The sequence below is a fragment of the Falco rusticolus genome, chromosome 3 (genome assembly GCF_015220075.1).
Source record: "Falco rusticolus isolate bFalRus1 chromosome 3, bFalRus1.pri, whole genome shotgun sequence".
NCBI lineage: Eukaryota > Metazoa > Chordata > Aves > Falconiformes > Falconidae > Falco > Falco rusticolus.
Genome location: NC_051189.1, coordinates 82,853,750 through 82,867,796, shown reverse-complemented (window position 1 = coordinate 82,867,796; position 14,047 = coordinate 82,853,750). Strand labels below are relative to the sequence as shown.

At 43.8% G+C, this 14,047-nt stretch overlaps 1 protein-coding gene across 1 annotated transcript in view; it reads right to left on the bottom strand.

Annotated features, from left to right (window-relative positions):
* Nucleotides 1-5,153: 5,153 nt before the first annotated feature.
* The window catches only part of ANKRD33B (ankyrin repeat domain 33B), a 47,995-nt gene continuing 39,101 nt past the window's right edge, over nucleotides 5,154-14,047 (bottom strand). Inside the window, exon 4 of the mRNA XM_037381783.1 lies at nucleotides 5,154-8,374. Coding sequence (XP_037237680.1) covers nucleotides 7,524-8,374 — 851 coding nt within the window. The 3' untranslated portion in view covers nucleotides 5,154-7,523. The remainder of the gene's footprint in view (nucleotides 8,375-14,047) is intronic.

Here is a 14,047-nt window from a genome sequence, read left to right as displayed (position 1 = left end):
CATTTATCAGTGTGTGCTCAGAGCATCTCATACTCATTTCACAAGTTTATTATCACATGGTTGGATTGGGTTTGATAGCTGTGACATGACTAGCACACCTACTCGAGGACAAGGGAGAGACCTTCAGGCCACAAGTGAAGGAGACACTGCTTTCTTCTGCTCTTCCCTGGGCCTAGAAATATGAAGGCTATTTTGGGTGGGTGCAGACTCACAATTGTATCAGAAGAGTAATATCCATACATTAATGTGATTTTTAAATAACTCTGGCGGAGGACTGTCACTGTTAAATTAGAACTTGGCTTTGTTTGACCTGCTGCTGCTGCTAGCTTGCTGCTGCTACGTCTCCTTCCTCTCTTCTCCTGCCCCGGGTTCATTTAAATTCCTTCTAAGTGTCGTTCCCTGGTGTTTCTTCTTGGCTCGCATGAAGCTTTCAGAAGAGCCCAGCTAATGGTAAATGGCCACACAGGGATTTAATGGCATTTGGATTGCACGGGCCCGGCTGTCATTTTCATAACTTCATAAATCTATTAAATAGCCCACTGGAATCTCCAAAAGATGGAACCCTTCAGAAAAGCGGGGCGTGATGGTGGTATATGATGCAAAACTTTTTTAGTCTTGCATTTCTAGGCAAAGCTTTCAGCCTACTTTTTGCTATACGGCAAATACTCATTTACCAAAGGAAAGCACTTTGTGGGAAAAACAGGCCAAAGGTACTTATGAGCTCCCTGTTACGCTGAGGGAAGTACTTTTTTTTTTTTTTCATGTGTTTTGAAGGATGTTGCCATTAATGGTGTCTTTACTGTGGGGAATGCATGAGTGCTGTCACTCTTCTTTGTCTTCAGAAGCTGTACAGGTATAGCCAGCCTCCAGCCATGAGCAGCAGGTGATCTACATTCTGGATGTGTCTGGCTTCATCATTTGACATCTGCAGGCTACCACTGGGATCACCCCAGGCTCCAGTCTGGCCCCTGACATCCAAACTGCCTCTGCCATCTGTAAAGAACTTTATGTGGTTTTCCAAAGCCAATAGATGACGTGTATTTGCTTGACGGACATAGTTTTCATTATGTGGTTTTGTTTCTATGGATTTTCCCACCTGTCCTTTTCCCTCATTACCTCATAACCAAGAGCTGACTTTATGAGTTAACCTGGCATTTAGGAAAATCTTTTTGTTTAATTGGTGGGGAAACCAAGGCACAGAGGAAACAAGCAAGTCTGACTGGAACAAGGCCTGCACTCAATCCAGAATGTGCCAACACAAATAGCTGCAGCTTTGAGGCTTCTGGAAATACCTAGATGGTGATGTTGACTTTAATCTGTTTTCTTCCCTCGTTGTTTTCTTCAGCCCGTATCCCCCTGTGGTGGTGGTTTTCTTTTTCTCCTCAGACTCACATTCTCTTTACTTTGGTCATATCCTAGCTGTCTGGTGTACATTGCTCAGCTCTTCACAATGGCCTAATTTTGTTGGTTTTTTCAATTTAACTAATTCTTGCCCCAATCACCTAAAAGAAAAAGGGTGACCTTCTTATAGCACACATCCTTTATCCTGGGACCATGAGTTTAGGAGGGAAAGAACCAGAACTTCCCTACCATGTTTGTAGATTTTGCTTACCATGCTTATAGATTTTCTGCGGGTTTTTTCTCTCTTGTACAGATAGACACATACTGAAGCTGAGACTTCTTTTAGTGACCAAAAATACCTGTAGTTAGGATGTGCTCTACACCTGGCAATTGAAGAGCGTACCTGGAGACACAGAAGGACTAGCGTTCTCCGAGCAAGCCCCAAACTCAGTCTCTGGAAGTGGGCTGTTTGTCTGCAGTACATGGTTAAATCTCACAGCTGGCTTCTGTACAAGCTGGTTTGTAGGAGGTGGCCTTGGGAAGACCTGCAGACAGGGAATTGCTGTAATCCAGCCTGGATGTCATGAAAGCATGGATTAATATTTCATTTTCTGCCTCTGACTGTTGTCAGGCTCACTTTGTTCCTGAGCTGGGGCTGTGATCCTCAAAAGACAGCCTTGAATTAAAGATTAAACCAGTGTTTTACTTGATGGAAAGAGACCAGTTCTCTGTGGAGGACGGCAACGATGCCGTTCCTAACCCAGTGCTGCATGCAGGGGTTTAAAGTTTCCCAAATCCAAATGACAGAGCAAAACTGTAGCATGATGCTGGGGACCATGCAAGGGGAAGGGTCTCTCAACATTGTGAGCCATATTAATGAAGGTGAGACTGGTAATTAGCCGAAGGTGAGCCAGAGGCACTGACCTGCTCCAGGAGGTGCCATTGACTCTGCTGTGTGTGAAAAGAGCTCATCAACGATGAGGTGTAGACGAGAAATGAGCACCTTACCATCCTGTTGGAAAAATGAAAGCTGCAAGGAAACCCAAATGGGTTGGCAGAGAGCTCAGGGCAGAGCCTTCCCTCAGGTCAAGGAAACTGCCCTCTGCCCCGTGGCAGGGCAGCACTCTCCATTGAAAACCATTTAGTTGAGCTGCCACAGTTCTCTGGGTGGAAACTCTGATTTCAGGAAGAATGATTTACATCACTTTAATCTCAAGCTGGTTAAGTAAATATCAGCCTGATAAAAACCAACCCAAGAGAGCCTGCGCATACTTGTTTGGATTAACTTTTCAGTTAAATCAGTTCAACTGTTTGGTTGAGGTTTTTTAAATTTTTTGTTTTGTTTTTAAATACAGAGAAGACCTCACCATGATACATGGCTATTTCTTCTTTGAACAGCTGATGTGCTGTTCGAGTCCAGCACTTTACCCTTGGCATTCTCTCAGCACAATAGCTTTAACTGTCATGGAAGCCCCAAGTCACCTCAAGGTATTTAAAGCTCACAAATAAGCAAGTTGTTGGGCAAGTGATTACCCAAGAACATGGAGAACCCAGTCTGAGTGTACAACCAGAACTAGGGCCCATCAGTCCCGTGACTAAGAAAACAAAGCCTGGTTGTTGTGGCTCAGCCACTTGGTAGCTAACAGAGTTTCTTCTAGCAAAGAGCAGGTGCAGACTCTCAGGAGTGCTGCTGCAGAAAACCCTATGTAAGCCTACAAAGGCTCTTGCAAAAGGCTGCCTCGTAGTGACTGGGAAACCACAGGCAAACACTGCTCATTGCACCCATGAACATAAAAAAAAAGGCTGATACAGTCAATCAGATGAAGAACAAACCCCACAGTTTTCACAAAGTTAAAGTGAGCATGTAAAACATCCACAAAGTATTTCTTTAACTGAGCACGTTACTCAAATTTGAGTTTGCTAAACAAAATTTTGAGAACAAAACAAAGCAAGATTGCTTTAATGTGACTGGTATGTTCGGCTCTATGCTCACCATACAAATGCTGGTTTATCTTACTGATAATGATATACTTCAGGAGGCTGTGACTGCAGCTTTTGGAAAAGGATACCAGGTGGTCGAAGACCACATGTCCCTTGCATGGAAACTGGGTAAAATCCTGAGTGACAACTATTCCACCACACTTCCCTGGGAAAGCAGCCAAGCTGGTAATACAGCATGTCTGTTTTCAATACAGCTACGTCTGTATATGCTTTTGAAACACTGTTTCACCTTGTTTTGGAACAGAACTTTTAGTGGGGCCATTATTTAATGGCATCGTTTATTGATTTGTCTCACATTAACGCTGTCACACAATAATGCAGAGCATCCCCACACTACTGGCTTCCGCAAAAAGCTGGCTTCAGTGTAATGGCAGCAAGCACGAGGAAACCTTAGCTCTCGTTGCCAGATGCTGTTGGAAAGTAAATATTTTATCACTTTTGTCAGTAGAAGGCTGTGTATAGAGACTCAGAAAGCACCTTTGGTGTTTAAGACTGCCCGAAGCAGTTACTATGGCACCAAAAGCAAAAATACCATAGGCACACACACACCCGTGCACACACACAGTGATGTTTGAGCAGTTCCTGTGCCCCTTTCTTGATCCACATTTACAAGAGCTCACTGTTTGATCAGTGCCTTATGAGAAAGCACTGAAAACAGCCAGAATGGCGTCTGTGAGCATGGATTTTGTACATCTGCCTCTTGAGGGTTTCTGTTTTATTTTTTATTTGTTTGAGAGGAAGGGCTTGAGCAAAGCAGCAAAGTAGCGTTCATGTGGGAAGCTGCTATGATGGGAAGGGGAAAAGGAACCACCAGAACCCTTTTTCCCAACCTTTTCTGTTTTCCTGAGAGTGGACTGAAACAGCAGCATTTGGCCCACTAATTATCCACAAACCTCTGCACAGTTTTATAGCCATAAAAGAATGCTATGAACATTGTAAATTCAAATGTGCCAAAAGGAGTGCCAAATTTAAACCTGACTAGGCAAAATTAATATGCATAATAACTTTAATTACCCAATGAAGTACGATTTTTCACAGAATCCCCTGCCTCTTCCCATGCAAGTGCTCCATAGTGTTCAGTGAAAAGGCAGCTGGTCTGTTTTCTCTTTGTACCCTCCGTATTATACCCTGAATGATTTGTTCCTCTTACAGAACAATTATTCAACGCTAGCTTTCTTAGACATGGTCATCATTAACATATTTTAGTGTTTCACATTATCACTGGGAGGTGAGTGGCTTTTTATATGTATATATTTTATAAACATAGATGAATATATATAGATGTTATATATACATCTATTACTTTATATATCAGGGGTCCTCAGACTGTTTAACCAGGGGGCCAGCGTGCAGATGAAGTGGCAGGCAGCCATCTGCGGCTGCTTGGTTTCCCCCCCCAACCCCTGGCAGGGGGGTGCGGGGGGTCTGTAAATACCGGGGGCCAGATTGAGGGCCCTGGGGGGCTGTATCCAGCCCGCCGGCCGTAGTTTGAGGACCCCTGTTATATATGAATGACACGTACGTATAACTGTGTTTCCAATAGGTAGGTTTATGGGTATGGTTAAATTTAATATAACATATATTTAATATAACTTAATTATATAGGTATTTTATAGGTAGGGAACTGATTTGGGGCATACAGTTTGCCAAGTTTGGGGTGTGTATTAAGCTTGGGATGTGTATTTAGCATTGTAAAACACATGTTTGTGATGGTGCTGATCAGTCCATTGGTGAAAGAGGGTGGGCTTTTTCATCTCCTGAAAAGTGAAAGGCAACATTCTCAAACCACTCCGAAGAATAAGGTCACCAAATAAATTTAACAGCTTGTACCTCTTTTAATGGAAATATCACATACTTATACACATATACGCATTAAAGTACAAAGGGTTAGAAAACCGGCTTCATTTTCAGCCCCTAATTTTAACATGCTGTACGTTAATCCCTGAGAGCACCTGTCAATTGTATGTCTCCTACAAGTGATACCGAGAGTGCAAATTCAAGTGTTCACCTGCAGCACAGGTTGCTTTTCAGATAGTGAATCTGAATGGTAAATCGTCAGTACGCTGGATTGGCAGTAAACAAAACTTAAACCGTTTAATCCAGTGTACCAATTCAAAATCCATCCTGATATGTTTGCCACAGACAGCTAAAAGATTGTCTTCCTAGTCTCCAAAGAAATGAGTTCATCTTATATTTTGGTCATACCAAATCCATTACAAAATTGGTGCCTATGAACTGCACAGCACTGATGCACTTGCAGACTAAAATCTGCTTTGTATTCACAGGGCTGGGGAGGTTTATTAGCAGCGTGCATATTCCTCCAGCTCTGACCTGGGAGGTTACCTGGCAATGCAGTCTAGCCAGTGCAGCTACTCCAGCAAGAGGTACAAAGAACAGGCTGTGTGGAAAAATCCTTGTTTCATATGTCTGCCATAACCTCTGTCAAGCCCTGACCCTGCAGGCGCTAGCTACCAACACCAATCTGGGTGCTAGTTTTCCATGAGCTGAATTTATTTCTCGCATGACACACAATTTCACTACAAATTCAGTGAGACTGTAGCCAGCCTTTGTGCTGTGGAAGTAAAGGATGGAAAAGTTTTCCTTCCCTTTAATTGAAGGGGGAAGCTGGTGACAGCAGCAGCTGGGGGCTGGCTGGGCTCCAGCAGAGCAACACCGTGAGGATGATACACCACAGCACATTTAATTTCAAACAGGAGCAAAGCCTGAGAAAAAACGTAGCCTGAGCATGTGTGACTCGCTGTTGGTGTCTGACCTCTACTTTTACGAATGGTGTCTTTCTTCAGCAAGCAGCTGAAGAAGGTTTACAGCCCACCCTTATCAGAATTTGCCAGGGTTTGGCATGCCATTCAGACTGCTAGGGAAACCAAATGAAACCTTAACGTGGACCACAAGAACCTGCAGCAACCTGTGGGAACTGCCGCTTTGAGATGCACTCTTACTAGGGAAGGTAGGTTTCTCCCAGTGCTGAGGCGGAGGGATGAGGTACTGCCCTCTCCAGGCACCCAGAGGCAAACTACCAAAGCTCACAATGACATCTGGCACAGTTTCCCAAACATCTGTGGCCGAGCTGCCCGATACTGCATCTCTGACTGGATGTTCATAGCATATGGCTGGATTGATACCCGGAAAATTGCCTGAACTTCTGGAAGCTGCATAATTTTCCTGTCCGAGCTATAATCTGGGAAAGTTCACAATAAACCTGATGGGTTTTTTTAACAGGAACTTAAATATCAACCTCAATAAAAGCCCACCTGTGGCTCACCATCTCCCTTATATCATAGTTAAATGCAATAACAAAATATTCCCTGAGACTAAAGAGGAGACAAAGGTAGCAGATACAGGGAAACTTAATGGGAGAGGCAAATCCCATGCAACAGTGGCATTCAAAAATTAGCTCAGCTTCTCTCTTGCTCCAAACAAATCAGTCCCTGCCCCCGATTTATACCTGAAGAGGATGTGAATACCTCAATTACAGAAATGTTTCATATGCAGCCCTTTTTGTATTCAACAGAACAAACAATAGCATTAAGAACTGCATCCATACCGACTGCATAGAGCTGTACAGTTCAAAACCTATCCTGTCTTAAACTTTGATTACTGGAATTAAAATAAAGTGCTTAGTATATTCAAAACAATTGTAGACCTGGATTTTTACTGCCCACCAACACTGTAGTATACTTTAAACTTTTCATTATTTTCATTATTTTCAAGTTTTCATTATTACTATAAAACCTTGCAATACGTCTACGTAAGGAAGGAGAGGGAGGAATGTCTAGTGTCAAAAGCACAACTCCTGCATTTTGTCCATTACAAAATGAACAAACATGAAATACAATCATTTCACAGTCATATTGTTTTTCAAGCTGTTTCTCAGTCATTCACCTGGAGCTGGAAAAAAAGGAAACCGCAAAAGGACTGCACCGCTTAAGAATTCCTACCAACAGCAGGTAAACTTAGTAAGTCTTCCACCTCAAATTACCTTCCTGCTCCACCATCAGACACACTGTGGGTTAGCCCTTGCCCTGTTTCTGCACCTGAAAGGCCATTATTCAGTATTCCAGCTCCACGAGCAGTGGGCATGCATGAAGGCATTCAATCTGTTATCTTGCTCAGATAACAAGACTAACCGCTCTGAAACCTTCTAAACAACTGCCTTTAAATCAGGTCCTGCTTCTGGCAGGAGATACCTGCCTCTGCTTTTGAGCCTCTGCTGCTCTTTTCTTCTCCTGTTCTTCTGCCTTCTTCCGCTCCTCTTTTACCTCCTTGTACCTCCATTTGGGAATCTGCAAATAGGGGTCGTCCTTCGCGCTGCTCCTCCTTCTCGCCTTTTCTGGTTGGAAAGTGGGTGGAGGAGCCTTGCTGATACGGACTTTGGGGATGACAAATCCCGGCCTGACACTGCTCCGTCTAAGCAGGTGGAGTGGCAAGAGGCTTGCTTTCCTGGTGGCTATGGTGTTCACTTGAGAGACTGCAAGGCTGATGGGCTGCAGGCTGGCTCGTCGGTCCTTCTTCTTAGGGATCAGTGTGACTTTGGAGTTCTGAAACAGCTTCTCGTAGCTGCTAACGTGATCTTTGTCCTGAGATCGGATCTCCTCGGCTCTCTGCTTCCTAAGGATTTCTTGCACAGCCAGCCTGCGTTTTCCCACAGAAGGTGGGCTGCCTGGGCACACAGTCCGGCATGACAGAGCAATGAAAGGACTGCCCAAGCTTGTTGTCACCTTTACCATGTGGTCGAGGACCCCATCTTCTTCTGGGCCATAGAAAGACTGGAATGAGAGAGTTGCCCTCATGCACTCAGAAATCCTCTGCAAACAGCTTTTTGGCTCTGCAGCCTTGGCAAGAAGTTCCTTCATCTTTGGCCATTCTGGTTTATACTGATCACAAACCTGTTCTGGGCATGGCCTGTCCATCAGCTTTTGCATGATGAAGGCAGATTCTGATCTTCCTGTGTAACAAGCCCATTCCCATGGAGTCAGTCTACGGCTTGGGTCAGTCGCATGAACATTTGCCCCTCAAAGAAAAGAAAAGAAAAACAATTGGCGTTAGTTATTGAAACTGCCCGCACTTTTGTTCCTATGATCAGAATTGAATCAGGCAGATCCCTGCAGGAAAATGTCACTACAACATACAATGTTTGTGTCAAAATGAACATGCAATAAGGAGAAATCCGGTTCCTGACTTTCTGAACTCCTGTTTTATTAAAAAAAAAATAAAAGAAGCTAAGGTTGTATATATGGAATTCTCTTAAAACAACGCAAAGGATGACATAATGAATTTCAACTGCATTGAATGTCACCTACCATTTTAAAATCCATTTACTTGAGCTCACAAGAACAGAGTGACAAAAATAGAAACAATTCTGTACACAAAAAATCCTTCCCATACAGAATAATGGGCTTTTCACTGATTGCTGCCACTCAGAAGAGAGATGGTGGGCTAATGATCACAAGTTCCATAAAAATATCCACTCAGTGCTCGCTAGGGGTGAAAACAGCAAATAAAAGACAAGGAATTTCTAGAAAGACATTAAAAAATAGAAGGAAAAAAGAAGGGAAAAAACAGAGAAAACCCCAGGTGTACAATTCAGGTTCTCTTATCTCTGAAAGAAGATTATAGAATTAGGGAAAGTTGAGAGGATGGTGACAAGGGTGATCAAGTACAAGGAAAGCTTCCATACATGTCAGAGATGGACCTTCAGTCTGAGCCCAGAACAGTTGTTCTCATTCACCTTAGATTACCAGCCCTGAAGAAATGAAGTAATTGTTAACAAAACCATGCTATTATCACCAAATGGACCAGCCATAAGAGTCAGCTGGGACACATGCCAGACAGCAGAGGCATAGACATTCAAAGTACAGCGTTAGGTCCTGCACAGAAATAATCTCTAGTGGTTATAATCTTTTGGCCTGTCCTCCCCCTATTCCCAGTTTATGATCCATCCAATTCTGACATCTGTCCCCATCACCATTCTCTCTCTCATACATTTCTGCATCCTTTCCCAGCTTTGCCTTCCTTTTGATCTCTCCATGTTCCCGTAAGCTCCCTCACATGGGCTTCTGCCTTTGTTCTTCACTCTTTTGCTTTCAAGTGGGGTTCCACTCTCCTCCAGGCCACCTGGCTGCCTGAAGAGAGGATACAAGAGTAACAGGAGGAGCAAGCATCCCGGTCTGCTCTACCGTACCCTTTACAACTTCTGTAGTACTATATCCAGTGCTGTCACATTACCTGGCATGCAGTAAATTGCAGGAATGTCCTCTCAGTTCTGGTATTAGGGTGGGACTGTGGGTGTTTGTCAGTGAGGATGGCATGTGCCTAGTTCTGCTCACACAGAAGAGCTCTGTAAGGGATGGCAGAAGCTCAGTGCAGAGTGCACCTTTGGAAGGATTGCTGCAGAACAATGAGCAGCAACAAGTGGGTTTGCAAGCTGGAGTCAGCAAGGCACTGTTGCAAACACCCAATACATTACAGCTGGTGAATGTTAAAGGGCACAAAAGACCTGTCCAAAAAACTAGCTTGGTGTTGCCAGTCAAAAAGGATCTCAGAGATGTGTCGAGGACTTGACAGTGAACATCATATCCTTTGCATAGCACCCAAGTGATCCTGGGCATACCACCTGGGCACACACATCTTGATGTTTTACACTAGATAGGTATGTGGGTGAATGAATGAAATCAATAGGAGAATGAGTGAATACTCTCTGGTTTCAGGCAGCCACATTCTTAAGCTGAAAACCCCTGGTTTTACATTCTGCCTTTAAACTTTGAGTGGTCTCAGAGGGAGCTTTGCACACTCCAGAATGGAGACTTTGTTCAGCAGTCTGCAGCACATTCCCTGGGCCAGGCACGGGCACTTTGCCCAGCTGCTTTCAACATAACTGAGCTCTTTAACGTTCAGTTGTGGTTTACACATATCACTGGCCCTCTAGGTAATTTCTGGGTTTCTTGAAAGAGCTTCAAGCTGGGATATGAATGGGCCACAATGCTTGACTTCTTGCACGGCTTCTTTATCAGCTGAAGCACCATTTTCAGTCAACACAAAACTGACCTACACAGATATTGTCACAAAAGAAAAGACATTCTGTCCCATTGCTTTGGAAGAGGGAGATGTCCAGAGACCAAGACCTGAGGAAAAGACCAGAGAAACATTATGATAAATTGTTTTTTTCAGAATGGATTATCTTGGTGACAGTATTTCAAACTAGCATAAGGAGGACTAGATATAAGGAATGATTGCGAGAACCAGTTTGCAATGGGTCCAGTCTAACCTTTCCCACAAAGGATGTCTTGTCATTACAGAAAAACAGACGAAAAAAGAGACCATAGGGACAATGACCAAAAGCTCAATTTTAACTCTCGTAAGTACCAGATTCCTATGTCTCTGAGATAATCCCTAAAAAGAGGATGCTAGAGACACAGACCAGGAGTGAATGTGGATGGAGAGACCCTAAGCAAAACAGCTGATCTCACTTTAAGTGTAAATTTAAGTGAAATTTGCAGAAAGGACCACTCAGAAAGCACAGGGGCACTGCAAGGAGTCAAGCATGGGGCCCAGCTGGAAGGCAGAGATGAAAGAAGAGGAAGGGTTAATCAAATCAAAGAGTCCATTAGCTGTGGGCTGAAGAAAGGATTGCAAGATCTCAAAGGCAGCAGGTTTTGACGAAGTTCATGACTGCAGAAGCTACAGACAAACCAGTGAGGGGAGGAACAAAGGCACACAAAGACATGTCCCCCTGCTCCACAAACCCGTCTTTGAACCATCTGCCCAAACTTCCTCCCCCTGAATCCCTCCCATCTGAGGCTAGCCTCTTGTCCTGTGCCTTTCTCAACACTTGCCTGTGCCTGCACTCCTTCCCACTGGAGCTGACTGGGAACATGGCAGATTACGTGGAATTTGGTTCCTTGTTGTACATGTAACAGCCAAAGGCATACCACAGGAAGAACAGCAGCCAAAGGAACTGTCTCCAAATACAACTGTTAGTGAACAGTATGCTCTGCTTGTAAACGAGCAAGAGGTATAAACACCTGCTTACCACTATCTTCAAGGAAAAGACTTCCAGGGAAAAGACATGCCAGCCCCAATACGGCGCAGCTGAGAGACCTTGGATCAGAGTTGTGGAAAAAACAAAGCTGTGTAAGAAAGCGCTCACTGGGGGCTCCCCACCTTTGCTTGGGAGCTGCACTGAAGCTCACATGCTCAGCTCTGGTCCCTGCCTGAGCTATGTTGCAGCTGTGCCTGTGCCTGGCCAAGTGCCTTGCTGATTTGGACCCTGACCCATAGACTTAATTTCTTGTTTTGACCTCAGACCTACCTTGTCTCTGTGGACTTGCCTTGTCACCACAGACTTGCCTGGCAATCACTGCAGTACTGGCTGATCCTGGTTATTGTCACCAGCCCTGCTCTGTTTCTTCAAAGAGCATCTTCGCTGATGAGGCTAGTGCCTCTGTGTGTACCTTTCTGTCACCCTTGGCTCACCTCCCTTTGAGGAGAAGCCCACTCCTGCTGCTCCCTGACAGATGCATCCACCAGGTGTTTTGGAAATTTTGTCTCAGAAAACAATACTACAGAGTATTAAAGTCACGATCTTTCAACAGAAATCAATGCTGACTTTATACTTTGTATCACAAAATCTCTTCTAAAGCATGATTTACTATAGTGGTATTGATTTTCTGCACAAATCAGGAGACATTTCTGAACAAACTTGTCATTCAGCAGAATGCCTCATCTGGAGGAGACATGAATAGTCATGTCCCTTTTTAAATGCGATAGCAGTCTTCTTGAACTAATTACCATTTCAGCGTAAGTATAGCCTACAAGTTTTCGTTTAGGAAAACTGCATTTGCCGCTTGTTTTGATTTTCCTATGAAACTTGCCCTGAAGATCACTTTCAGCACAACTTTGAATACACATGCCCCTTTGGGATATAAATATCCTATTTGATTAGGAAGGTTTAATGTCCCTTGAGAAGCAGAACTGACATGCTGGGTTTAAAGACGGGGAATGAAAGAGCTCAGGCATCTGTTATCAACCCATTCTATACACAGTGTTTAAAGCCCAGTCTCCAGATCCACAGCCACTCCAATGACTTTACTAAAGCAGGACTGAGTTTACAGTGGAGATTACAGCGAGGCTTGACACGTGAATTACAACCAGCATTTCTGTGCTCCTGCTCAGGCTGGCTTGCTTGTGTAATGCTGGCAGCAGCGCGCTCCTGGCAGCGCAGCAGCCTGTGACAAACTGCCGATGAGCGACTGGGCTCCCCCCTTACCCGCTGTGCACTCATGAATAGCAAATTCACATGTTCCAAAGACTTACTTTGAAAAAGCAACATTACGGCCAAGTGTCTCAGAGCGCCTTAATCTTGTAGTGATTGACCTTGGCCACCCTCCAGGAACTCAGATTTCGGAAGGAGCAGTCACTTTGGCAATCCAGCTCCAACCATCTGTCACACTTTGCCATTACCTCTTCCCCATCTGATTGTGTTAAATCCACGCTTAGGCAGCTAGGAAGGTGAGCGATTTTCCTTTACTGACCTCCTGCATTGCCATAAGTGTGTGACTGTCAATAGAGATCTTACCCAAGCCACTAAACAGATACTGGGTTAAAAACCTCCTGGCTGTAACTCTTTGTTAAAGACACATACCTGCTTTGTAGCTGTGCCAGTAGACTCACAGCTGATTATGGGTGGTTTCCTCCTATACTTCCATGCATTCTTATGTTTTAACATAGACATTTGCTGGGTTATTTGTGAAATTGTTTTGTTCACCAAATCTTTTAGAAACAATTTCTTTCACCTTCTTCAGCAAACTAGCACTTTATTGTCAGCGGCCATTGATCATCCCTTAAGCCCCAAACTACTTCTAAACCCATTCTGAATGAGCAGCTCCCTCCCTCCCTCCCTCCCTTTCACCTGGTGGTACAGCACTAAAAAGTAATCAGATATTAAAATGAGTGCTGGTTATTTACCACACTTCCTTTGTGGCCCCTATTTCAAGCTTAAAATGTGAAGACCTGCAAAATACTCACCAAAACATGTATATAAACTGTAATTTAGAAACTCAAGAGTATAGTAACTTTACACCTCCTTAGCCAATGGATGATCTTTGGTATCCTCACTGTCTCCGATGCACAAACAGGCTGATACAACTTTCTGGAGGTAAGCTTGATATGGAGGCTAACAAAGCCATTTTCTGGCTGGCTAAAGGTTTATTCTCCTCAGTATTCTGTCTTCTTAGGAATCAGGAAAACGAGAAGGTGGCTATCCAGATGCCAGAGGCAGCAATGACATAGTGAACTTTGATAGCGATACTTTTTGTACAAGAAATAGAATAGCAAGGAGTGAATTATCTACAAAGATAGAAAGGTTGTGAAATAGCTTCTAGTGACCAGAACAGAAAGAACAAGGTACCATCAGATCTGCAGTGATAACAATAGAAAGCCATGACACTGTAAGGTCAATTTGACAAGTCATAAGGTCTTGGGATTTAACTTTCATTTAAGTGATAATTTTTAAGTGGCACTGGAAAATTCTGAGCTTACGTCTGCACAACTATGTGTTAGTCCAGAAAGTACACCCGTGTCTAGCAGTACTTGAGCTCTGGCAGCCATTTTATAGTTCTGTGTCACAAAAATTTAACTCCAAAATGAATGATCCAATTCCAAAGCCTTGATTCCAGTGTAAGAGGCT